The following is a 27,962-nucleotide window of genomic DNA, read 5'->3' as shown; positions in this document are numbered from 1 at the left end:
CAATGGTATAACACTAATATCACAGTGATGGATACAATGGTATAACACTAAATATCACAGTGATGGATACAATGGTATAACACTAAATATCACAGTGATGGATACAATGGTATAACACAGACATCTCAATTATAAATACAACGGTATACCACTGATAACACAATAATATATATCATGGTATAACAATGATATTACAATGATGAATGATATGGTATAACACTGAAAACACAATGATGAATACGTTGGTGTAACACTGATATCACTATGATGAATACAATGGTATAACACTGGTATCTCGATGAATACAATTGTATACCACTGATATCACAATGATACTATTGTTTAAAACTTATATCACAACAGTGTCCTAGCTAGTAACAGTATGATATCGATATTAATGTGATACAAGATATCAATAAGCAGTGATGCTACAGTAGTACAAACAATGGTTGTATAACACTTTTCAGCACAGCATTTGATAGTTTAGTTTTGTTTGGTATCTGACATACATGCATACATTGATATCACAGTTGTAATTTCAATATCTAATGGCAATACTAAAATATTAGACGAGTGTTTTATTTGGTGGAATAGTCATATGTTATCTCAATGGTATAGATCGGTATCAAAACGGCATAATGGATTAAAAAGCATTGATGTCATGTTGGTATTTTTGATCTGTTGCATTGGTAACTTAATGGCATATAGTCTCGTGTATAGTACGATATCGTGTAGTATTACAAGTTGGATGAAAATACTGTACAGCCGCTGTTGCTACGTATAGTGAGAACCCACCAAAACATCGAGATTTTTGTAAACTGCACGTTTTGAGATGATGTATTTCAAGCACTTATAGATAATAATTATAAGTAACACCACAGGACTGATATCACAACGTAATGTAATCAGTGGTGTAGCACTGACACCAATATAATATTTTTATAGCAAACCTACAACATTGTCATCAATGTACTGCAGACAAAGCAGAGTTATGTATCTATAAGCGTAGTATTGGGGGGGGGGGGGGGTTGCCGGAATTTCAGCTAATTTTTTATATGATTTTTAGACATATTTTATGAAGTTCTATAATAATCGACACCAAAGGAAGTTTTTATGTTAAAGTTTGCTGCAGGCCTGTAGCCCCCCGGTCTGAAAATTTCGGATGGACGACCTGCATCTATGTGAAAGTATGCACTTTTTTAAGGAAAAAAAACCTATTACCCAAGTCAAATCCACTGCTTTCTACCCTAACAAACCCAAATTGAAGGATCTAGTAACGCTATAAGGGTTATCGTGTTACATGTTCGCGAGAGTTCCTCCCTTATAATGGCTAATGATCCAGGGTCGGATTGGTTCACTAGTATAAAATTTATACCTTTTGGGATATAACCATTACTTGCAATATGTGGCGTAAATACAAAGAATTAAATTACCCCCCCCCCCCCCAAAAAAAAAACAAAACAACAACCCCAAAACAAACAGAACACAAAACCCCAGTATATATATCCACTGTAAAATTGGATGCAGGGTTCATCAATAACCATCGGTATGTGTAATTGATTGGATATTAATTTAAATTAATTTCCATCGGCGGTTTAAGTCGATCAATTGAATTTCTAAAATTTGATTTGGTGTCTGTGCTATCCTTTAAATTTCATGATAGGTAAACGCCTGTTGAATACTAGTGTTTTCCCGTGGAATTGAGTACATTACGGCAATAATATTGGTACCAGGAAGTTTCTCTCCAGTACCCTGTGTAAATACTGACTCTAGGAACCAGTGTTTTCGTTGTGATCGAGGTTCACTTGTAAGGCACAAAAATATTGCGCAACTATTAGTCTTTTAGTGTGCATGCATTTATATACATTTGTATGTGCCTTACCTTCGTCAAAATTAAGAGAGAGAGAGAGAGAGAGAGAGAGAGAGAGAGAGAGAGAGAGAGAGAGAGAGAGAGAGAGAATCTCGGTCAAAATTAAGAGAGAGAGAGAGAGAGAGAGAGAGAGAGAGAGAGAGAGAGATTTCAAGAATCTCGGTAACAAAGTTATCAGGATAGGATTTCATAATTGGCTTTGTGTAATACCCCATGCGATACGGTAATGTATAGTATTTCCATCTTGCTTTTTTGAGAGCTGGAGAAGAGTCTTCCTTTATTTACACAAAAACTTGACAGAATTTTATAGTCATTATACCTGTTCTTTTATTCGGGAGCAACTGATATTTGCACATTTAAGAGAATGTAACGCCATTCTATTCTGTATTTGTTTGTGATCTGCCGTGTTTGCGCCTGAGACGCAGAACGGAGCACTCATATATATCGAGGAATTTCTAAAGAATTCTTTTTTTATTTGGTCATTTTCAATATTACGTTTTGGGAACCATGAATTTATCTGAAATATATAATATATGAATACATTCCTTCCGGGTGAGCTCGCGTTAGCGCAATAGCGTATTGTATACTAGTAATTGGGCTGTTGCGCTTTTGCAACGATCCTTATATGGGCTGATTTTCGGCTCGGTTTGAAGCTTCACAGCGTAGAAATCAGTTCGTCCAAACATCAAACTGAGCCGAATCTCAGTCGAGACTACCAACTGAAAAGACGCATCTTTCTCTGACGACAGGTGTGAAGGATATATTGAAATCAGACCGGATGGATTCTCGACTTTGTTTCTTATTCAATTGCGAATCTTGTTAACTATTTTGTCTTGTTTCGGTGTCTAGTTCATTCAGAGCAATATTTCATTTCACTTGGTAAAGGTGTTTCATTTCTAAAATTACCGGTGATTTAAGTTTGTATACATCTGATTGTGTTTCCACTTTAAAATTCTAAATTCTTCATTCTCTTTTGATTAATCACAATTTTTAACTCAACTTTTTTCTAAACTCCTTGTGATAACTGTATTTTCTGCGAATTCGGTTTTCTTGAAATCCCGACATTATATCGGGTAGACAAGTTTGTTTAACTCTCAGATAACTCATCCCTATCCAACCGTGCGGTAGATCGTCTATAAAAAGCGAACAAATTGCATAATCGCAGCACAAGTTGAAAACGTTAGTTGAATCGCTATACCAAATTGTACAATGGGCAACAAAGGAGCTAAGCTGAGCCCCAGAACAATTGAGGAGCTTCAGAGACACCTGGGGGCAGATTTGTCAGACGAGGAAATCAAAATCTGGTACAATGACTACCAAGAATCTCTGACCCCGGGAAAAAACCAGCTCACGCGCAAGGACTTCACCGAGGTCTACGACAAACTGTTCAGTGGCGATGCCAAGGAGTTTGCAGAGCACGTGTTTCGCACGTTCGACGCGGACGGGAACGGGAGCGTGGACTTCCAGGAGTTCGCGGTGGGTCTGTTCGTGTCCAGTTGTCAGGACTTGGACAAGAAGCTGGACTGGGCGTTCCGTGTGTACGACATTAACGGAGATGGATACATCACTAAGGACGAGATGGCCAAGATTGTGACGGTAAGCGGCGCTTTTTATAGTATTGGAATGAACGGGGTTTTGTATGGTGTTCCGATGGGGCCATTTCGACCTTCGCACTTTCGCCTTTAGGTCGAGGTACGAGAGTGCGAAGTTGCGACGGCGAAAGTGCGAGAGTGCGACGGCGAAGGAGCGAAAGTGCGAAGATGCGACGGCGAAGCGCGAAGTTGCGACGGCGAGAGTGCGAAGTTGCGACGGCGAGGAAGCGATACTAATATCGCACTCTCGCCTTCGCAACTTCGCATTCTCGCCTTCGCATCTTCGCACTTTCGCCTTCGCCTTTTTATAATTATGGAGCTCTCTATCGTTTAAAGACAATTTTAGCTGTATAAAAGGACATCTGAGGCAGACGATGGACTTTTTAGAATTTATTTTCAACAGCCTGCGCAGATCCATAACTTTTTCTAGGGGGTGGGGTGAATAAATAATTATATTTGTCGGGGGTGGGGGAGGGTTCCGAGACATATTTTGGAGATTTTATTATATATAATTAATAAAATTAAATTTTCCGGGGGGATGAGATCCGGACCTTCTCTCTCCCTTTACTGCATGTGTGAAGTTATAAGTATTGAATTTTCCGGGGGGGGGGACCCCCCTCCACCTCTAGATCCATACACCAGCAAGGAGTGTCGCATAATAAAATTAGAATGTTACTGTACATGTGTTTGATCTACGGTAAACAGACAGCTGGTAAGTGACAGGAGTCTGGAAGTGCATATGTATACATTATGGCCGACCTTACATTTTATATGGAGTATATAACGATTAGGCATAGCCAGCACTGGTAAACATAAATGTCACATATACACATTAAAATATTTATAAACATTCATAGTAAGCACAATGGCTTGGCGCATGCGTACCAATGATATCATGGATTAATCGGAAAATGTAATAGACCGAGACTTTCTGAATGCTATCAAAAAAGGCGAAGGCGAAAGTGCGAAAGTGCGAAGGCGAGAGTGCGAAGTTGCGAAGGCGAGGGAGCGATAGTAGTATCGCTCCTTCGCCTTCGCACCTTCGCGCTCTCGCCTTCGCATCTTCGCGCTTCGCCGTCGCATCTTCGCACTTTCGCTCCTTCGCCGTCGCACTCTCGCACTTTCGCCTTCGCAACTTCGCACTCTCGCATCTTCGACCTAAAGGCGAAAGTGCGAAGGTCGAAGTGGCCCCATCGGAACACCATAGTTTTGTTTGCTTCATCATTGGGACATACATTGGCTGAAAAGTTTAAGAAAAACACACAAATGAATATCAAAATTACTTTATTAGTCATGTAAATCTGAATCTAGCTACCGGTACCTGCGTAAGTTGTTTAAAATTAAGAGAAAGCAGTATGCGTGTAATTATCTAAAGTTAAAAAGGATTGCATGTAAGATAATTTTACTTGTTGATTAACTACCACAAAGATAGGTGGTATTTTGGATTATTCAAAAGACAGCCAGTCTTTAAAATATTGTTTTGTGGCGTTACGGCCACAGACCTCCAGTATTCATAAACAGAAGACGGGTTAAACTTAATCAATTTATCCTTTTTTTAACAGTCGATATGCAAAATGACAAAATCTACCGCAGATGTGGAAAACATGATCCACGATATTTTTAACACCATGGACGTGAACAAGGACCAGAGGATAAGTCGAGAGGAGTTCCTAAAGGGAGCCTCTCATAACGACTTCGTTATAAAGCTCTTGCAACCGGACCCCGATTCTTAGGACCGGCGCTGCAATCTTCAATAGGAGGCGTTTCCGTGGAATAGGAAGTTAATTTTCAAACACATTTATGTTTAAATAGTGACAAACTGTGGACAAAGAGACCCCTGTCTTGCCGTGAATACCTGAGATTTTAACAGATATGCTGGCTTCATCATACTGTTCTCTGTTGCGGAATTAAGTGGCTCTAGATCTGTGTCAATACAAAATAAGAGAGCTTTAAAACTATACGCTTTTCTTGTTTGAGAGAGAGAGAGAGAGAGAGAGAGAGAGAGAGAGAGAGAGAGAGAGAGAGAGAGAGATTTGCATGTATTGTATGAGAAGTTGTTTTATGGTTGATTTGTATTGTTAGATCTCATTAAATGTTTCAAATAAAATATTTCTGTGCATTTTTGTTTACGCTTTGCCTCATATTTGCGCTAACTTTCTTCACAGGATATCAGAATTTGAACCCGGCCATTTACAGCTGTCTCTCTTAATAGAATCCATAGTCTAATCATCAAAGGACAAAATTCGAAGGAATACTATATACCTTTATTTGTATAATTTAACTAAGGTCTTCGGAGTTTTGATTGAGAAAGGCATACCGAGGCCTTTCGATTGAGAAAAGCTTCGGGTCAGGCTAGCAGAGTTGCTGCTAAGCAGGAACAATTGGACCCGGAAGAGATTTAACCTTTTTTTTTTACTTGCATGTTCAAAAGATTATCGAAGTGTTTAGATATTTAAATATAGGTCGATTATCAATCAATATTCAACATCAAAAAGCTACAGTCCTGCTTTATTTTTTTCAGGTCTAATCATGCGAATGCATTATTTTTTTGTTGTTTATATATCTTGAATTATCTTCATTGTAAAAGTTTTACCGATGCCAACACCCATGCATATGCTGGCATACAAATATTAAATGGGCTATTAAAATTTCGCGCTCCATCTCGTATATCAAATATCAATCATTTAATTGCTTGGTTCAACACAAATATTTTTATTTGATAGCATATCAGTTATCTCTCATCGTATTATAAATGTATATAAATTATATTTAATGTTATTTCCCATTTACCAATGTATTTCCTCCAGTGAATGGAAGCATCAAACGGAAAACAAGACTCGAAACCTTTGCATCCATCCATATCTTCTCATCTAATCACTGGTATTTAAAATAAAATGATTTAAATACTTGAGTTTTCCACATGGAGCCTAGGTTCTCAATTACATAACAAAGAGAATAATAAGTTCAGAATTTTTCCATTGGTCCATTTCTTTTTAATAATTGATTAAACAATTCAATATATACAGGAAGTTGTATAATAATTACCAAAATAAATTAAAATGCAGGCTGTTGATACGAGTAAATGATTCCGCTATAGTCCTCTCCTTCCTATTGATGCAGAGGAGGTTTTAAATAAATATATTAACATTTGTCATAATACACATAATTATACACGCTTGTTACTTCATGCCAAAAGCACTTCTTACCAAGAAAAACAAAAACTGTCATCTAAACTGTCAATCATAACAAACAATATGCCAGAGTAAAAAGCAATCGCATTTTACATGTCACATTTTACACGGACAGACAAATTGTTCAAACCAATTTTAATCATTGCTGAGAGTAAACGTGTACCGGTATTGTGCCTTGTTTGGTTCATAGAGAAGAGATCAATAAAACAATAGTTCGGCAACAGTCTTACTGTACATGCAATACAGGTTAACTTACAACATTGTAGATAAATGATAAGCATTTCACTTTTCACTGATATATAGGAAATAATCCAAATTAAAGCCTGCTTCTTTTAATGATGAAGCTGACTGAGTTAGCTAGATCAGTGATCAGCCATATCCTCACAAAGATGGAGGTACTGTGTGGGATGTGGCCACAGCCCCCCCCCCCCCCCCCCCCCCATGATGTAAAGACACTTGCTACACATTCACAAGTACCCAATAATACATCAGTGGTTGGGTGGCTGGACTGATAATTTTAATATTAAAAACCATAAAACATGTACCCGGTAAGTATATTAACATACATGTAGTGATATGTCCAAGATATTGAAAAATAACTTGATCTATATTTCTAAACGAAACTACATGTGGTATTAAAAACCATATTGTTTTTGAAAATTTTTGCATTCCTTGGTTTCTTTTCAGGTAACTACTATTTGTAGATTACAGTTAAGAAAATTATAAATTTCACAAAATATTAATGGATGAAATAATTCATTAAAGTACAAAGTATCATGAAGTCCTTAATAAAAGATCAACCAGTGGGAGAGTATTATAGCAATGAAAAAAAATGCATTTAAATTTCAAAAATTCCACAACACTGGTACTTGCATTGTGTTCATTTGCCAAAAATAGTTACATTTTAGAAATTCTATTAGACTAGTACAAATGAACAATATCATTTGGCAGTTGGCCAATATTAATATTAAAAGTTCTGATAGCCCCCTTTTCTTGAAACTTGTGTTTTTGTTTGAAACTTGTATTTTGGAATATACAACCAACTTATTTCTCTTGAAATGTATAATCCGTCAAACGCATTCCTTGGTACCAACACCGAGTTGACTTGGTGGCAGCTAGAAATGCATTTCTTGTACGTGTAGAGTGAACACAGTCTCCTTCATTGACTAGCAGTGACTTCATCTGCGATTCCATCTTTCCAGCTTCCCTCCATTAAACTGCAGACAGACAGTGGGCATGGGAGGAGTCTGCTCTGTGTCGCTAGGCAACAAAGGGTCAGAGGTCACCTCAGCACTAGGAACATCCTGTACACAGAAAAGAATAATTATGATTTAAGAGATATTTTCAATATCCTGCATATACAAAAAATATATAGCAAGTAAAATCATGTAATATTCAATCTATCCAATAAATTGGAAACAAACCACATGTACCTTTTTACAAAAGAGTACATGTACAAGGAAAACTTTCAATGAAAACTCATACCTGGTACTGAGATATAAAGTTTAGCAGTCTGAGAGAGAGCTTCCTACTGGAATGTAGTAATTCTTGTAATCTGAAACAAAAATCGATATAATAAAAATTTATATCCATATATGAATATTTACATCTTAAGGTACTTCACTACACCGAGTTTTATACTTTTTAAAACACTACGTCACAAGATGGCGATTCAAATGTTTTGTTAAACTGTTTGTATCAATCGATTCAGATGTATATCGTCATAGCTCAGTGGTTAAAGTATCAGGCTTGTGAACCGCAGGTCATGAGTTCGAATCCACCTGGGGCTTTTGTTCATGTTTTTGAAAATGTCATTTTTTAAAATCTAAAATTGCACATTTTTCGCCTATTTGACATACGTACTTCTTATCCATCATGCTTTCTATCATAATCAATTAATTTCCTGCTGATTTGAGAAACTATTTCACCGTGTAGTGAGGTACCTTAAATGTAATGTAATATACCAACATGAATTTACAGTAGATATTACATTATGTCACTTTATCAATTTAAAAAAAAATAGATACAGAGATTACAATAGATTTTTAAAACATTCTTCAAATACATAAAGAAAGGCAACCCCTCAAATCACAAGTAAATGTAAAATTTCCCTTTTCACATGAATTCTTGTCCAACAAACAGTACCTACCCTTCTTGCTTGAACAGTCCAAAGTTTACAACCTTAGAACATATTTCTTTGTTGAGACCAGAGTCAAACAAAGGAATGCCAAAATAACAGTCAAGTAAAACCCAGTGGTCCTCCTTACTCAAGTCACATGACACTTGTCTCTTAGAAAGATCCAACTTCAGGTCTTGTTTTAATGCCTTGGCACTCGATTTCTCTGTACTTTCACTTTCCATTTCAAGCATGTCTATTTCCATGGCTAAGACATCAGCTGATTGCTGATCTTTGACCCCATTGCTTGGTTCACTATTTTCTTCCCCAGGGAATACATCCTCCATCAAGAAATCCTCTTCGTGCTCTTCTTTCCACACTGTGTGTGATTCCCTTCCTGTGTTTAGCAGAGTCATGTAGCCACAAGAGTTTTTCATGTCGATATGTTCCGCCACTCTCTGTATTGCACTATGTTTTTGGTACGCACCACTTGAGAAATCGCCTGTAATTTTTACATAAACACAATTTGCATAAGTCCAAGGCATAACATTTGCAATTATAACACAAGATACATTTACAATGTACATATATAGTAAATGAAACCTTACCAATGTTAATATCTACTTAATTTGCAGAGTGTTAATTTTCAACAAAAGGAAAAACATGTAAATCAAAGCAAAAAATATAATTCCATATTTTATTTTCTCAAATAACCAACCTGAATCCTCTCTTTGAAAAGGAAAAGCCACAGTGACTGTTTTACCCTCGGATTGCCAACCGTGAGCCTTTAACAAAGATGTAAAGTCTTTATCATACACTGTTAAGAATCTTTCCAAGGTGTGTTGTGAAGGTGTATGCACATCTTCAAAAATTAAAAAGTACCAGTGGCAGCAGCAAAAAATTGCAGGATACAATTTCAAGAAAGATGCCGATAAGGTTTTCGAAAACTTTCTTTGAGGTGATATAATAACCTAAGATTAAAATGTAATTCAGAATTGTGTTGTGCATTTGAACTCATGTGTCCAGAAGCACTAAAATGATCATATAGAAAGGTTCCAACTTTATTAAAGGATTAGCTGTGCTTTGACATGACCTTGCGGCCATGAAGAGAGAAAAAATGTTCGTACAAGGATTTTACTGAGATCAGATTAAACCTTGACCTTGGTTAGATTGAGCCAAAGGGAGAAAGAATATTAACATAATGCAAATATATAACATTTATTTTGTGGTAAAATGTTTGGCAGATTTTTCAACAGGTTTCTGTAGTTTTGATTTGTGGCACATCTGAATGTATTTGCATGTATATAATACATGCATGTATATACATAACATTAAGAGATGTACTTAATTTAGCAAAACTTGCTCTTCCCTAAGAATGCTAAATATAATACACAGCAAAAACAATACAATTACAGTATTCCAAACAAGTGATATTTAATTAACAGTGGATTGACTGATCACTATCGGGCCTCTCAAAAACAAGACATTTGTGATGTGAACCACCTTATTTGTGGGAAACAAGTTTAACAATTTATCGTAAAAAATACAATGACATTAATGATATGTAATACATTAATTATATGTAATACATTTATCCTGTATTATGATATAGGTTTCAATTAAACTTAACAAAGTTTACCTGAACTAAAACTGCTGAGTGAGTGAGAGCATCATTCAGGGTCAGGAGAATGTTTGACGTTGCTATGACACCAGGATCATGACCCCAAGTTGTCACCAACAATCTGTCATAGTCCTTCAAAGAGAACACCAATAACTACTATTTTCTTTAACAACAATAGATAAAGAGTATACATGTAGTAATTTTTGATTCTGACCAACACACAGAGGGAAATATGATACAGTATAGATTTCTGTTAATGACCGCCTAATGGTACATGTAGTACATGTCCATGTATTACAGATAAACAATATTTTTACATACATAAAACATCTTAGGTAGTCTCCGTAACTTAGTTCCTTTCACCAGTAGAAGACTAGGAGGCCCACAGCCCGTGATGTGGTATAAATATAATTTAAACCATACAGAGTTGACCTGAAAGGGTAGAATAAACAATTATAACATCAATAGGGTAAGTGGGGATTAAGTGTGTGTATAAATTTTCTACAGCTAAAAATATTTTTGTAAGTTTAAAGTTGACAAACCTCTGGAATGGCTGGACCAATGTGTTGAGGTACACAACTACTGACTGGACGAATCTCGTAACTCAAGGGGGCCATAGACACCAGTAAGCTGCAACACCAAAGTGTAAAATCATTCCCATGTACCCGGTAGTAGAAAATACAACAAAAAGTCATCAAAAGAAAAAGCTACTACCAGTAAAACTCCAACTTAGTTTAGCATTCTAAGATTGTCTCTTGATATAGGTTGAAAATATAAACTGTGGTATTGTTTACTTATAGATAATTACGTGATTATACGAGAGGAACCTCAGGCTGTTGTTGCAGTGATGAGGCCCAACAGGTTAAATTACATTTAGATAATTAAGTGATTATATGAAGTACATGTATTTGTAGTTGTAATTAGGGTTCAGCACTCTGGCTCAGGTTGCAGCAGTTTGTTAGACCACATTAATTATTATTTAGAAAGTTACATGATTATGTTAGAGTTATACCTGTAATTCCGGTTCAGCACCCTGGCTCTGGTTGCAGCATCTAGGCCTAAAAGGCTCTCACACCGAATCAGGTCCACAGCCAGTCCATTGCCATTCTCTGTGTCCATATTGAGTTCTTTGTTGTATCTCAAGAATCGAACAGTGTCCCTCAGAGTCAGAGCATGTACAAAGTATCGCCTGGCCTCACCCTCTGCTTCAGAACCCACCTAATAATAAATCAAGTACCGGTAAATGACTATAATACATGTCTTATACATGTATTAAGTTAGTATTGTAAATTCAATATTTTAACATGAAAACATAATTTGGTATACTAGAAGATGTTCATTTAAAATAGGAAATAGCAGATCCTTGAAATCTCACCTTTTCCAGTTCTGCAAGAAAGCTATCCAAGGATTCATCACTTAACTTCCCAACTTCAAACATTGTTACTGCATGACTTTTTAACCCCTGAAATTACAGATACATTTATATTAACTTTATTGGTTTCCTTTAAAATTTTAATCCGTGAATTCTGTCAAACATTTTCATTTTATGTACTTTTCTATACATTATAGAAAAAAATTTTACTTTAAAATGCTATATGAAAATGTTACCGGTATTTAAGATGCAATAGAATAAAACACCACTGACAATGAAATAAATTTGAGAAATTATGATTAAGTATTATGGCCTACTGGTGACAGATTCCCCATCATGAGGAAAGCAGTCAGAGTCGAGTCAAACAGGAATGCTATCCGCCTTGTAGTGCCACTGGTCGGACTTATGTCTTCTACAATAAAACAATGTACTGGTAAGATTTTACTGCAAAATATTTAAAAGATATGAAAAACACTAAACAAGTATCGTTATTAATTTATGCAATTCAGAGATCTCTTAAATAAAGGGAGCTAACTGTCATTGAAAGTAACAGCACAAATGTGTGTCAAGAAACATTTAACTAAGGGCGAATTTATTGATCAAAAACTAGTTTAGGTTTTAGTTCGGTTTTGCAAACTTTTCATTTATTTGCAAAACTGGTTTTGAACTAGTTCTAAACTAAAACTAGTTTTTGTATTTTTTTGCTTTAAACTGAAACAAGTTTCCAGGAAACCTAAAACCACCTTCGAGTGCGGTTTCGGGGGTTTCAAATCCTTTCAAGATGGCAAGAGGTGTTCGAAAGAGAATAGTTGATACTCAAGTGTGGCATATGTGTCAAAGAATGAACTCAGCATATGGGTATTGTTCTAACGTTAAACATATATGTCTTAAAGGATCTATGATAATGTAATACAAATAGTACTGACCAAAATAATAATGTGGAAGAGAGCGATTCCATGAATACAAACACTGAGAATTACCCTTTGCAATTTACAACAGGCAAAGGAAAAACTTTCAAAGTGGTTGATGAAAAAAAAATTCATTGAAATATCTGCTCATAACATTTTTAGTACACATTGTAATGCATATAATAAGTACGCCTGTCTATTTCGTTGCTGGCCATTCAACTAGATTTCTCTGGTTTTTGAGCTAAGACCACGTAATTAGTGGATATTTCACTTGAAACCAGTGTCATTTTTAACTTGTTTCAAACGCCTTGAGTGAATCATATGATCTCTATTGATATACGTGTAGATAAATGAATATTAATATAGTTTTTCATAGCAGCATTCACTTTTCCAAAATATTGATATGGTGTTAAAAGCAAATTTTGCAATGGGTTTGCAGAATAACCTAATATGTGGGTATATTGCCAGGAAAAAAAATGTCTGCACTGTTTAATAAAGACTTTCATGCAAATGCACATGAGTTCAAAAATTATCTTCTTTAAATTTCAAGAACAAATCCAGTAGGTATGCGAGTGCAATGATAGCCATTTTTCTAAACTAACTTTCCATTTAGTGCTAAACCGTCAAACCACCCAACTGGTTTCAAACAGATATGAAACTATTATCAAACGTACCATAAACCTAAACTCGAACTAGTTTTTTATCAATAAATTCGCCCTAAGGTCGAAGAAGTTTGAGTTAGGTGATCTATAAATCTCATGAAATATTTTTCATTTTTTTTTCACACATTTTAAGCTGCAAAATAAATTTTCATAACTCATATCAAAAAAATAATGTACATTCCATTTCCTTATTCAACAAGAATACTGAATTTCCCTATTTAATGTCAAATCACATGCACAGAAGTTCTGTTATACCGGTAATTTCATACACATGTACATGTAATTTACAAATAAAAGCAAGATTTTTGAAAGCACAATAAGTGCTTCTCGCAATTTTAAATGGATATTAATTCCACGTCTTTAATTAGACATCTATAGTTACTGTATAATATTTTGAAGTCCATATTAGGCCTAAAACAGGGCCTAACTTTGTACAACTTACCCATGGCTGTTTCCAGGGCACTTTTATTGGCGTTACTACTTGTGTCTTGAGCTACTGGATTGTTACTAGCCTCCAGTAAAGCCTCCTCAGATGTCTCGCTCCAGTCCAAGATTATCTGCTCCTTTGTTAATCTGAATAAAGCAAAATTTAAACAAATATAAAAGTATTGATTATCTTATAATGTTCATCATTAAATTGACTCCTGTAGAGCTGCATATTCAAGTTCATAAAATCTATGTACACTAATTAATGGTTTAAATGAAGAACAGTTGTTTACAGCAAAGTTCAGTCTTAATTTAATTTTACATGTATGTACAATTTTATTAAAGAAATTGAATTCTAGTTAGGCATTAACTTTATTATGAAGTAAACATTAACCTTTTTCAGTAATAGAGGAAATCTTTTCACAAAACTGGTAACCATAACATATTGTCTAAAATTTGTCTTATTCATACCAACCCCCCTTCCCAAGAAATTCATAAAATTCATAAAATTAAAGGCTATAGGTTATAACATGGATGATTACTTTTTGTTTGCTGGTTGTATTTCTCTCCAGGATGGGTGAAGTTCTTCAGTATTCACATTTTCAGCTCCTTTCTTTTTGGCAAAACCAAGGCGGCAATACATTGACACTGCACTCTGGATGTTGATCAAAATTGAGATATATACAGTAGTTCATGAAGCATTGAATAAGATATCGTAGATTTTATGCGAGAACTTATTTCCATGACTCCTCCATTTTGTATCAAACTGTGGGAACATAAAATCTTGAACACTTAACTTCTTTTTTTATGCATACCGTATCTAGTTCACAAATGACAGAAAAATATAAGTGAGAATTCAAAATCCACTGAGATGCTTCTCGTGCAGGTTATATCCAGTTATTACAGTAATTCCTTGTGTTTAATAAAGAATCTACAGTATCAACAAAATACTAGCGATGTCATGTGACTAGTGATGTAATATTCTTCTTACCTTTACTAATTCTGAATCAATCTGCAAAACACTGGCAAGCTGAAAAATGATGAAAAGCAAGATATAAAATCGGCAATTGTTTTTGATCTTGATAAACAGTGGTCAAAATCATTCTAAACATTTACACGTATTTACTGAAGACATAAAAACAAGGGAATCAGCAAAATATAAGCTGTAGTCATTAAGGTTTTACACGTTTATTTCTTCATAGTAAATCTAACCCCATCATTTGTGTAAGTCAGTAAAGCTCCTACCTCTGACACCGTGGTGTGTTCATCGATGGAGACAAAAATCTTATACAGCAGGGTCTCCAGATAATCCCCCAGCACTCGGTTCATCACAAAACCCTCCAAAGGGGGCACTAGAAAAAAAATAAATAAAACACTGACAGAAACTCAGCTCATCATGAAACCCTCCAGAGGGGGCACTAGAAAACATATATTAAAACATTGACAGCAACTCAACTCATTCTGAAACCCTCTACATGTAGAGGGGGCACTAGAAAACATATACATGTACAACACTAAACAGAAACTCTGTTTATTAGAAAATACTTCAGAGGGGGATTTCCCTTTAAGCAATTTAAACATAAAAGAACTTAACAAACAACATAAATGTGAATGAAAACGTACTTGACAACTTTTTACTAAAAGACATATATACCATGAAACACGTAATATTCAAAATTGTGACTGATAAAACCGGCACATTTATAGTTTCTAGAGAGGGACTTAAAAATCATCCCATACTTCCATATTTTACATACTGGTACAAATTTATAATTCAATTAATCTATCTCATACTTCCATATTTTACATACTGGTACAAATTTATAATTCAATCATTCTATCCTATACTTCCATATTTTACAGACTCGTACAAATTTATAATTCTATCATTTGTATATGTGTTAATTGCAAAACACCTAACCTACATTATAATTCTCATGAAATAACTTACCGATTATGCAATCTTCATCATTAATAGGAACATTCAGATATATCAATCCTTTTCTGTAGAGACCTAAATAAAAGAATAATGTTATCTAATTTGAGATTGTAACAAAGCAATTTTGATAAGGACATTTATCTAATTTAATGATCGATGCTTAACTTTTTTACAGTGACACAGTTTTATCTTATGGAAAAAAACTCGATGATGAATCCCAACTATTCATTTTATATATCAAATAAAATATTGTAATGTATAGACAAAGATGTCAGTTATGAAAAACAAAGGGTTTTTTAAATATTACTTTGGAGAACATCAAGTTTCCAGATGGTAAATTGGAGAATTCATGAAAGAAATAAAATTATATCAACTTCGAAAAAATATTTCAAGACAATTTTGATTAAAAATTAGTTGCATTGATCAATTGAAAATTTGGTTAATCTTCACATTCTACTTAGAACAATCAACAATTCATGTAAATTCTTGATATCAATTTTGCAACGTACATTTTTATTTACAAGTACATATATGAGAAGAATTTGTTATAAACCAAAAGAACTTCACATATCTGTTAGTTTCTATCTTTCTGATCATAGTTAGTTCTACTGTACTTTTACATGTGGTTTAAAGGAATGATACATAAAATCGTGCATCTGCATTCATACTGTTTTTAATTATTAATGACAAAACATACAAATGTACAATATGTCATGTACATTTTACATTGTATAGTGTTCTTTTTCAGTCTTCAATAAATACTGTGGTGAACCTACTTTGAATAATCTTGTAATCTAGCTCTCCAGCCAGTTGACTTCCTTTCTCACTGTCAATTATAGAATCTATTACATTCTTCTCAGAAATTGTGCACATCTGAAATAAAACAAGATATAAAAATAATTAAAATGCACACAGAAAAGAAAGTCTCCTACATAAGGACTTACTGCAAAGTTGTATTGTTCATTTTGGAAAGTGTTCATGCTTTGAGAAAAATATTCTGGTTTTTTTTTTTCAACTCTACACATGAACTAAAAACTACAATATTTAATTTTAATGCTAATTAATTAATCCCAAACTAAAAATTTATCCTTTCACAATAGTTGGCACAATTTCATCGCTTTTAACATTTAATACAGGAATTTTAAAAAGTTAAATGGTCTCTGTCTCAAGTAGTTTCGTTTATGGATATAAATAAAAACTTAAGAATGACCTTGATATCTTCCTCTGTGATGTACCCTACATTCACTAGCCACCAGTGTTCAAAGGTCACTGTTTCTATTGGTTGGGCTGGCAAGAGATCTTTTGGAGGTTTTCGACGGAAAAATTTCTGAAAAAGTTAAAAGACATGTATTTTTCCTCTAAAAAAATCCATCAGAATTGCTGTTAAAGTTTAAATTACCATAGTGAACAGAAATAAATCATAAAACTTTAACACCATGTATAAACAAGAATGCTGTTTCATTATGTATTAATTTTAATGAGTGTATAGACTCACCTTTGATGATCTACATTGGTTCATTAAATCAATATACTGATTCCTACCAATACCCAGCAGCCTTAAACCTGAAACAAATTATATTACATTAACTCAGCAAGAAAATTTGAGCAATGGTAAAATACATGTATTGTGGTAGACATCTTTAAAATCATACATATTGGTATGCAGTGTAATTTAAATCAAGTTTGACATTTAGTTAAAAAAAAAAATTGATTAAAATACATGACAAAGATCTAAAATTTCAACAGCAACGAAAGTTTCAAAGTATACCTTTTAAAAAAAATTTAAGTCATTAAATACATATCTCTTATCTAGAAATACGAATCTCATACATAAACTTCCTTAATAGTATTTCAATAAAAGTTTCCTGTTTTTAGAAGGTACAGATTTCTTTTGATTGCACTATCAACAGCAATATGATCTTTAAAAAAATTGCTACAGTGGGCTAAAAGATAAATACCTGAAATACATAATGAAAATAACTTACAGTCTGCAGCAGTGAAATTGGGGAGAGAGTCATAGCTCTTCTCTTGTGTCATGATGTCAGACATCATGTTGATGTAGTATGTGAAGGGAGTGACCCTCAGCCCTTTGACAATGACATCAGACAGGTGATAGGGGTAGAGCATTAGATGCTCCTGGCTGTATTGCATCAAGTCTTCATAGTATCTTCGTTCATCCTTCCTCGCAGTCCGCACTAAATTGCCTTTATAGCGGAGCTGATTTTTTATACTAAACTGAACGATGGCTTTCTCATATTCCCTATGAGAGTTTCCAAGAATCTATAGTAAATCAGATATAAATAAAATGAAATAATTTATATTTAATCTATCATTTCTAAAATTATCATTTCTAAAAATTATGGACTTTAAGACATTGGGATTTACCGGATTGATAATTTGACAATTGACTTTCAATTAATTGATTAGCATTTCATTCATACAAGGTCCAGTAGCAATGACATTAAAGTTAGAGCAGAAAGTTCAAATAAATACTAAAAATTCGATTCATATATTCTAATGAAAATGAACGTGCATTATCTCCACGAGATAAGAAGAGGATATCCTCTTATCATCATACGTAAGAGAGTAAATTACTTGTTTGACGGCTGCTGGCAGTTTCTGCCACGTGTTGTTTTGTCTGATCTGGTTTTCCACGTCTGAGTTCATGTCGTTTGTTGATCTGGACAGTCAATGATGCTGTCGTCTGTCATTATTTGCTTATCATATGATCAGACATCCACCACCCACTATTTCTATCTGACATGTTGGAAAGTGCTATCAGGAAGGGGACGTACTAAAGACCTGAAATACTAATGACCTGAAAGACCTGAAATTTTATATAAATGATACTTTTCTAAGATTTTTATCAAATAAAATTACTTGTGGGGGTTTAAATCATATTTCCAGGTATAATTTTGTTTAAAAAATATCATAATGACCAGTATCATGCAGAAATATGAAAGACCTGAGAATTTGAATTGACCTGAAATTTTCAAATGACCTGAAATTTTAAATGATTGATACATTTCTATGTTCTGTGTATAATTGACACATTTCTATATATATATATATGTTCTGTGTCAATATTAATGTCTATTTGTAAGTTTTTATCATATTTCCAGGTATATAAGTGTTAAAATATATCATACTGATCAATTATTTATGCAGGAGTACAAAAGACCTTAAAATTTGAATTGACCTAAAAATTTGAGCTGACCTGAAATTATATATAATTGAAACATTTCTAAGTTCTGTGTCAGTTTAAATGTCTATTTGTGAGTTTTTAATCATATTTCCAGGTATATAAGTGTGAAAATATATCATACTGATCAATTATTTACGCAGGAATACGAAAGACCTGAAAATCTGGGCTGACCTGAAATTATATATAATTGACACATTTCTATATATATATATGTTCTGTATCAGTTTTAATGTTTATTTGTGAGTTTTTATTATATTTCCAGGTATATAAGTGTTAAAATATATTATTTACACAGGAATATGAAAAACCTGAATATTTGAATTGACCTGAAAATTTGGGCTGACCTGAAATTTTGTGATGGTGTAAATGTGTAGGTCATCTAACAGCCCATGTTTTGGTTTGATATATTTTAACACATATATACCTGGAAATATGATAAAAACTCAACAATAGACATTAAAATTGACACAGAACATAGAAATGTATCCATCATTTAAAATTTCAGGTCATTTGAAAATTTCAGGTCAATTCAAATTTTCAGGTCTTTCATATTTCTGCGTAAATAACAGCTCATTATAATATTTTTCAACACAATTGGAAATATGATGTAAACCCCCACAAAGTAATTTCATTAGACCAAAATCTTATAAAAGTATCATCTATATCAATTATATAAATTTCAGGTTATTTGAAATTTTCAGGTCAATTCAAATTTTCAGGTCTTTCATATTTCTGCTTGAATAACTGATCATTATGATATTTTTTTAAACAAAATTATACCTGGAAATATGATTTAAACCCCCACAAAATAATTTCATTTGACTAAAATCTTATAAAAGTATCATTTATATAAAATTTCAGGTCTTTCAGGTCTTTCAGGTCATTAGTATTTCAGGTCTTTAGTATGTTCCATCAGGAAGCGAAATATGTAAAGAATATTTTGATTGGCTGATACAAATCCTTAGTCCAATTAAAACTCGTTTTCTTTTTTTCTTTCGGGATAACGATTGTTTACAAATGGCTACCCCCAACGAAAACATTCGCCAAGAAGTTTAGATATATGAAGAAAAAAGAGGTAAAACAGTGTTTTTGACATACTTTAGACTAGCAACGTTTAGCAATTTATTCAGTGTTTTTGATATAATTTAGACTAGCAACGTTTAGCAATTTATTCGTGTAAGAAATACAATAAATCGTTGCGTTTTAAATGTTATACATTAAGCTATATGCTCCAAACGCATTTCAAAATTTACCCTTCATTTTATTTTTCATTGAAAACTTTCAGTTTTCAAATTGTTATATGATAATCAATATACGGTATGTTATGCTTCTTAAATGGCATGATTTAATAATGAATTTCCAATCATATGCCATCATATCCGGTTGTGTTTGAAGTACTTAATCTATAAATAAATGACAAGATGACTAAAAAGTTATTTCAGCATTTATTAAGAATACCAAATAAATCTAATATCATCTTTGATTTTTGTCAAAATGTGATATCAAAAATGTTTTAAAACTGAGATTTGTTTTTTTTTTCCCAATCAAATATATTAGAAAACTTGATATGTAAAGGTACTCTTAGAATTTGAGTGAATAGTTTAAGTGTTCAAAGAAGAGAGTATATTATGTCATTATGATGTTGATGATGTCATTTTTTTTTTAAGTGAATATATAAACATGGGTGGTCTCTTAGATGAGAGAGTGGTTCTGGAAACCATATTCAATAACTATGACACAGATGGGAAAGGGAACTTGTCTCCCATACAGATGCAGATTCTGCACGGAGACCTACGCATGGGGGGTATCAGTTTACCACAGGCAAGTGAAATTGTGTAGTAATTTTTTATGAATGTATATATAGCTTAAAATTTATGCATACATGCAGATGGAGATTTTCTAGTTGGCTTGTAAAAAATACAGTATCTGAATTGGAGGTCAAACATTATTAAAATTTTAGTTCTGGTATATTGAAGAATAACTTTCAAATAACAATGATGACAGAAAAATACAGGTTGTATATTAGAGAAATTTAGATTGTTTACTGGATATTAAAATTATATCAAATGTGGAGATTTGTGTAAATCTTCAGGTTGGCATAAGTGAAAGCTAAACCAAAGAACTTTGGTGTAATTGATTACTTGTTGTGCTTTTTATAATAAAACACCATTAGACTTTGATGAATTTTTCTATTTAAAAGATGTATTTTATGATGTAAACATTGTTATTGAACCATCCTGTGGAATGCACAAAGTTATATTGGCATGGATCTTTAATTCAGACTTCCGTATAAATATTTAGTCAATTAATTTAGATAAAATAAATATTAGTTTTCTTTTACCATTTGAATCTTTCTTTTACTAAATTAAAATTAACAATTCAATGTTTAATAGATTTAATAGTTTTGAAATAATATTTTGTAGGTTATGGAGTCCATGAAATATGCTTGTATACATGGCAGCTACTGCGAGCCCTCGGAACTGTATAACCTCCTTCAGGAAATGGACCGACGATTCTTCCTGATTCAGGATTTCAGATGGGAGTTTTCCATGATTGATGTGAATCACAAGGATACAATATCACAGGATGAAGCTCAGTGATTATATTTAACTATTAACAAATTCGGTCAATGACCAATATTGGTAATATAATGTAGAAGCACGTATTTTCGTTGGGTCAAAATTTTGTTGTTTTTAAGCGAAATAAGATTTCTTTGGCATTTAATTTCGTCATATCGTAATCTCTTAGTATTCATTTATATTTGGGTTAAAAATTTGTCATGAATTAAGTATGTTGATTTTTACTGCCAATGAAAATAACAAAATTAAATCCTCAATGAATATTTCTGCTTCTACAGTATTTCATTTTGTTAGTGAAAATATGAAGTACAGGTTATAAGAATGAGCTAATTTTCAGTGATTGTTTAGTCTTTAGAATTCAAGACTGAAGAATGAATTTTGGTCTTTTACACATTATGTGTTGTAGGTGGTTTGTTCAGACTGTTCATGGCCGTCATTTTTCCAAGAAGAAGTGGGATGAGTTTGTTTAATGTCGACCTGTTCCTGGCAGTCCTGTGGCATTTGCTGAAATAGAAGTCATGTTATGCAATATTCCCAATAGACTGGATCTTCAGTCAGAGAAAATGGAAGAGGAAAAGGAGAGAGAAGGTGATTTTTTTTGTTTCATTTGTCACATTAAAAGGCTGGTATGAATGGGTGATGATGAATTATTGTATAAAATGCATACTCTCTCCTTCCTATCCGTTTCATTCTTTCTCTCTCCATTTATTGTATATGTAGATGTAATTTACCAGATTTAATATTATATTCCAGATCGAATGAGGAGAGAAAGGTTGGCAGAGGAGGAGGTGGCGAGGTTAAAGAAAAAGAGAGATGAAGAGAGGAGGAGACAAGACGAGGTATATGCTATAATCTTTGAAATATCTTTCTTCTTTACCAATATTGTAAATGCTCTCATCACTAGTATGGTGCTCCAGCACTGAACTATCTAAAGTCTTAGATGTATTAGCTATCCATATGAATCACAAATATGTACAGCAACAATAATTCGTCTGCAAGTGTCTTCTGGTATTATTTATTTTCATTATTGAGTTGCTCATTAAAAAATGAATGTGTTTCTTTTTTAAGGAACAAAAGAGAAATGAAGAATTGCAAAGAAAGAGACAACTTGAGGATGAAGGTGAGTCGTTGTCTAAAACATGTTTAAAAAACATCTTTTTATCATTTATCATTTCAATACATAGATTTGATTAACATCCAAAAGCTGCTAAAAAAGAATAATAACAATACTAATTTATTGACAGATATGAACTACTGATTTTACTAATTATTTTAAAAAATGATACTGTATTATAAACTATGACAACAGCCATTGTTGATGAGGGAGACATCAGCAATATGGAGGAAGATAAGGAGAAGGATCGAGAAAGAGGTCAATTAATGCAGCATTTAATTGATGTGTTTCTTTTAATGCTATATGAATGAAGTTTGGCATGCCAACACTTTGTATGCAACATATCTGAATGAAATGGGATGGTTCAATACATAAAATTAAAATCCAAAGCACAAGTAATCATTTTATTTTTTGGGAAAATTCTGGGACCTCACTATTATGCACTTGTATATATATATTTTTTTATTTGCTTGCTTTGTAGAATATGTCAGGGTTACAGATAACAGTGTATTTTGTGTAATGTTTTTTTGACAGTTGTGATATATACCGATATGCCTGATGACAAGAAGAGAGGTCAAAGTATCAGAAATTCCATGCATGCATTGATTATATAAACACAGAATTTATATATAATTATCACAGTCTCTTTACAATGTACTTGATGTCTTTCTAAATCCAAGCCTCAATTACCTTTTTCTTATCATCCAAATATAAATGGTCGTTAATATTGTGTATTTGTAAAAGTAATTTATTACAGACGCTAGATTTGCACAAGTGAATTTGTGGATGAATGTTGAAAATACATCATATAAAAGGTACAGTCTCTGAAATGTTCTACTTTCCAATTATTCTGTGGGTTCACCGTCGCTCCCAGTGCGTTCACTGTGGATTCCCTTGCGCTCTCCACTCTAATCCATTTGCGATCACCGTGCATTCAGCATGCGCTCACAAAGCGTTTACTTTGCACTCACCTTCATTCAGTGTTCACTTATCGTTCAATCAAATAATATTATATTTAGGCTCATAACAATACATACTATTTTTTTTTTATAACCGACGAAACACAATGTAAGGACAACTCCTGAGACACACCAAATAAATCGTTCATCTTGCGCTCACATAACATTCACATATTGTTCATGGTGCATTCACTATGCGTTCATTATTCCTTTGTGCTTGTGTTTGCGCTCTGCGTTTGCTCATCATTCACTGTTCATATGCATTCACTGTTGGCTCAGAGTGCGCTCACTGTTGGCTCAGAGTGCACTCACCGTTCGCTCAGAATGGGCTCACCTTTAACTCACCGTACAATGGTTCAAGTGGGAAAGTAGAATGTTTTGGGGACTGTACATTTAGATATTTTACCAGGAAAAAAAAACCTGATTCAATACAACATATAATTATTTCTTTCTTTTATATAATTTAGCTATATAAACAGAATACAATTTATTTATCATTTACTTTGCATTCCATTTTTCTTATATATTTTGCCATTTTGAATGATAAAGATGTAAACTATGTTTTTTTTGTTTTAAATTTTAAGTTAATTCATCTTACATTTTCCATGGAAAAAAATATAAATATAGAAAGATAATAAAAAAAATGTTGCCATTCATAATACATGTACTTGCATATGTTAATTTGATAATCAGATATAGCTTTCCTTTCCAGAATGTAATATAGTGTAATTGAAAATAATAAGCATCTACCATAATAGAGTTGCAGCCCTTTGACAATTTTACTGATACTCTGTTTTTGCATTACTTTTGTTCAGAGAGGCGTAAACAAGAGGAGGAAGAAAGAAGAAGAAGGGAAGAAGAAGAGGTAACAGTTTCAGCATTGTAAAAATAGCAATAAGCTACATGTATAGTTTTATACCTGTAATTATGAATTTTTATGAAATCATGCAGCGGTCTGACGATAGATGGAGAGCTGAGGTTTTAATCAGACTGTTAAACGTACAGTGAAGTTTATACTTTCAATGTGTTTATTGCAAAAACCTTAATTTGTTTTGTAAATTATTTAAAGGAATCTGAAAGATTAAGGGAGTTGGAGAAAAAACAGAGGGAGGAAGAGGAACGAAGAAGGAAAGAGGAAGAAGAGTTGTACAAAGATGTGGAGAAACTCGCAAAGGTCCGGGAAAATAAATCTGATGAGTTCAACTTATCAACAGAGGAAAAAAAAATGCTCCAAAATTTTTATTGCTTTGAGGAGAATATATTATGAGTCCATAATTGATTAAGTGCTTTAAAAATCCCTGTAGGAGAATTTCATATTTTAACTCCCTATTGAAGTTGATTTCAATAGTCAAGTTGAAACTTGATAAATCAGAATAGTAGATTTAAAAAAAAAAAGTTTCATAAATTCAAACGAAAGGTACACTAAGCTTCATAATTTCAAACTTAACTGTCATACCCTGTAGGATGCAGAAGAGAAGGAGAAAAAGACTAAGGAAGAGTTGGATAAACTGAAAAACAAAGGGGGATCTGAAGAAGAGGCCAAGAGGTTACGCAAAAGGTTACAAGGTCAGTATGAATATCAACAGATAATCAAATAAGGTCCATAATAGAAGATTTCCTAAACATTCCAAATTTAAGAAGAGCCCATGTATTGGGTTTCATATTTTCTTGATCTTACTAGAAGAGAATGATAGATTAATACTAAAGTCCTATCAAAGTTTTACTCCATTTGATTAATTTAGATGAATACATAAATGTATCATAGTTGCTGACTTGAGTTTGATTTGAATTTTGTGTTTGAGTGTCTGTATTTTACATTGGATGATAGATGAGAGACATAGGAAGCTGAGGTATAATTTGAAAGTGGCCATCAAAAGTCGAGACCGCTACCAGCTGGACTACAACATTACTGAGTTCAAGAAGGAGAAGCTGGAGGACACAGATATGGACCTTGTCAAAGCAGAGAAAATTCTGAAGGAACTCCTTGTCAGAGACGGTAAGTGCTCCTGTTATATTTCATCTTTATCAATTTCCTTGGAAATGAGGATAGATTATATTAATTCTAGAAATTGTGATTATGCTGTGGTATCTTTCAAATCTGTCTAAAATTTGATATTCTAAAATTATGATTTGCATAAAATAGTAAAAGATAAGGTACGTTTTAATTATTAGAAGTTTGCACACTTTACATTAAACAATTATATTTATATATTTTTTTCTGAAGACTACAGTCACTTTTTTTGTAGATTTGAAACGTGCTATGACAAAGCGAGAACTAGAAGAACTCGAAAAGGCCATTAATGCAATCAAGAAGCATGGTCTTGAAGTCCCTTTGGCCAAGGAACTGGGCGAGGCTTCTAAACTGCTGACACGGCTGAAACGACTAGAGCGTATCCGCCACGAGATCTTGGAGCTGAAGCAGGCAACTGTGGCTGAGATCAGAAGCTACCAGAATCCTCCAGCTGTGGTTCATAAGGTCATGACTGCAACTTTCTTGTTGCTAGGCCACCAGGAAAAAGAAACGAAGGTTCTGTATTCAGTTGGTTCATACATACACAATAATTATGAGCAGTTTACTTTTTGCAAGTTACAAATGTATTTGTTAAAAGTAGGGTGTTTATTCATTTGAATTAATGTTTCCAATATCAGATCTGGAAATCTGTACAAGCCTTGGTCGGAAAAACAGGAAAAGAAAGCTTGAAGCGTCGCTGCATTGAATGCAAGCCAGAAAAAATTCCTGTAGCTCCTGCAAAAAGAGCAAAGGCCTTGTTAGAGGAGTTTGACCTTGAAGAGGTCAGGGACGTGTCAGCTGGGGCTGCTACTTTTTATGTGTGGGTAAGTAAGTCTACAAGACCTTAAATGTATAGTATAATACATATAGTGCTTTCATAACTTCATGTACATGTATTGGTATTAAACAAAAAAATTAATCATTAGCCTTTATTTGAATTTCATGTTTAGATGGTTGGATCAAAGAAATAAATTCTTAATGAAATTTGTGAATATTTTGCAGCCATCCTCTCTCTTCAAAAAAGAAAAACATTAAAACTTCTTGGATTTACTTCCATTAGAATTATGAAATTCTTAAGCAATACACCTTAAAGAAAAGTAAATGCTGGAATACTATGCAAAAAAGTTATCCAGAATGGAGAATAACATTTGAACTAATAATATTATAATAAATATAAGTATTACAAACTGTTATAAATCTATAATGAGTATGAAAAGATTTGGTAATGCAACTTTTCTCATTGCCAAAATACTAGTATATGCCAGGTATAGACTTTTGATTTTTGTGCTTTGAAAGTTACTGATAAATCATATTTAATAAAGGACATTTTGTGTAATATGTGTATACATTAATCTAACTTAATTAGAACATGCCTGCTTTTTATCCAATTAACGATACATTTTATTTATATATTTTTTTATCCAACTAGTTTTTGTGTATTTCTCTTTTTTATTGTTATACATTTTTTAAAAAAGTGTTTTAGTCGCTGATTGGTTAAAAAAAAACCAAGCTTTATAGTTCTAAAATACTGGAGTAAATCATCAAAGTGATTTACAAATACGTGAACATTTCCAAAGGATTAATCTCTTAATCTGTATGATTGAGTCGATCCATATATCAAAGTTCTCAATCCATTGTTTTCAAATTATTTGAAAAATAAGCACTTGATTATTTTGCAATGACTGAAATCTTAGCCATAACAATAGCATCCTTGTTCTGCAGGCATCTGCCATGATTGAAGAATTGGAGGACTTGACAGCACAGAAAGAAGAAGCCAAGGCAAAGGCTTCCTAGAAAGGGTCGCGCAATACATGTATAACATTCTCCCCTAATGTACTTTTAGGAATGATAGAAATCTCTCCTACTCAGCAACAATCTAGCACCTTCGATCATGACCTTGCTGTTGTCAAGTACAGCACAATAAAACCCCAGGGAAACAGCAGGAGTGGGAAAACTATGCCCATGAATCATTATCTGTCATTTTTGTTGAATCATAAGAGCCCAGATTTGTTGACAGCGTATCAAGGTCTTTGTACAAATTTTACTTCTTCTCATAATTCCGTCCAGTTGTCATTTAACTTTCAAACGCAGACGTTTGTATTCCACCATTTCTGCCATTAGATTAACATTCTTAAATCATTTTTTTAACACAAACAAATCAGACATGTACAATGTAGCATAGAAATTTAAATACCCTAGGACCTAGTTAAAATTTAATATATGCTTTCATTAACTGGGTACATATGTACCGGTGTATTTGTCTACGTCATCATGTGATTAAGAAAGCTGGTTCTTTCTAGAAACTAATTATATAATAAAATAATACATTAAATTTTAATGTATTTTGTTTGTATATGAATATATAAATAAATTTATTACTGAAACTGGACTGTAACT

General features: G+C 33.4%; 2 protein-coding genes and 1 pseudogene across 2 annotated transcripts; 2 read left to right on the top strand and 1 right to left on the bottom strand.

Annotated features, from left to right (window-relative positions):
• The first annotated feature begins 2,863 nt into the window (after window positions 1-2,863).
• Window positions 2,864-5,503, top strand: LOC128166547 (neurocalcin homolog). Its single transcript, XM_052831787.1, has 2 exons — window positions 2,864-3,466; window positions 5,025-5,503. The coding sequence occupies exons 1-2, from the start codon at window positions 3,080-3,082 to the stop codon at window positions 5,193-5,195; spliced, it is 558 nt and encodes a 185-aa protein (XP_052687747.1). The 5' UTR covers window positions 2,864-3,079; the 3' UTR covers window positions 5,196-5,503.
• Window positions 5,504-6,432: 929 nt separating this feature from the next.
• LOC128167051 (protein FAM91A1-like) lies at window positions 6,433-18,468 on the bottom strand. The gene is made up of 20 exons (XM_052832549.1): window positions 18,293-18,468; window positions 17,683-17,977; window positions 17,193-17,260; window positions 16,908-17,024; window positions 16,474-16,570; window positions 15,710-15,772; window positions 15,004-15,110; window positions 14,750-14,788; window positions 14,301-14,413; window positions 13,775-13,905; window positions 12,080-12,174; window positions 11,766-11,852; window positions 11,403-11,608; window positions 10,933-11,020; window positions 10,712-10,822; window positions 10,409-10,522; window positions 9,488-9,554; window positions 8,803-9,271; window positions 8,139-8,208; window positions 6,433-7,957 (listed from the first exon to the last, which is right to left on the bottom strand). Exons 1-20 carry the CDS (start codon window positions 18,362-18,364, stop codon window positions 7,832-7,834), a joined length of 2,535 nt encoding a protein of 844 aa, XP_052688509.1. The 5' UTR covers window positions 18,365-18,468; the 3' UTR covers window positions 6,433-7,831.
• Window positions 18,469-19,857: 1,389 nt separating this feature from the next.
• Window positions 19,858-27,506, top strand: LOC128167789 (trichohyalin-like; annotated as a pseudogene).
• Window positions 27,507-27,962: the final 456 nt, after the last annotated feature.

Source organism: Crassostrea angulata, chromosome 10, assembly GCF_025612915.1.
Source record: "Crassostrea angulata isolate pt1a10 chromosome 10, ASM2561291v2, whole genome shotgun sequence".
NCBI classification, from domain to species: Eukaryota; Metazoa; Mollusca; class Bivalvia; order Ostreida; family Ostreidae; genus Magallana; species Magallana angulata.
Note: the sequence above shows the minus strand (reverse complement) of the source record. Positions and strands in the feature narration are given on the sequence as shown.

Coding starts and splice junctions, on each gene's coding strand:
- LOC128167051 (XM_052832549.1), bottom strand. CDS start 18,364: ATGAACTCAGACGTGGAAAACCAGATCAGACAAAACAACACGTGGCAG. Junction 14,414..14,749: donor TTGATTCAGAATTAGTAAAG/GTAAGAAGAATA, acceptor ATCAACATCCAG/AGTGCAGTGTCAATGTATTG. Junction 9,555..10,408: donor ACTCAGCAGTTTTAGTTCAG/GTAAACTTTGTT, acceptor TCTTTGTTAAAG/GCTCACGGTTGGCAATCCGA.
- LOC128166547 (XM_052831787.1), top strand. CDS start 3,080: ATGGGCAACAAAGGAGCTAAGCTGAGCCCCAGAACAATTGAGGAGCTT. Junction 3,467..5,024: donor AGATGGCCAAGATTGTGACG/GTAAGCGGCGCT, acceptor TTTTTTTAACAG/TCGATATGCAAAATGACAAA.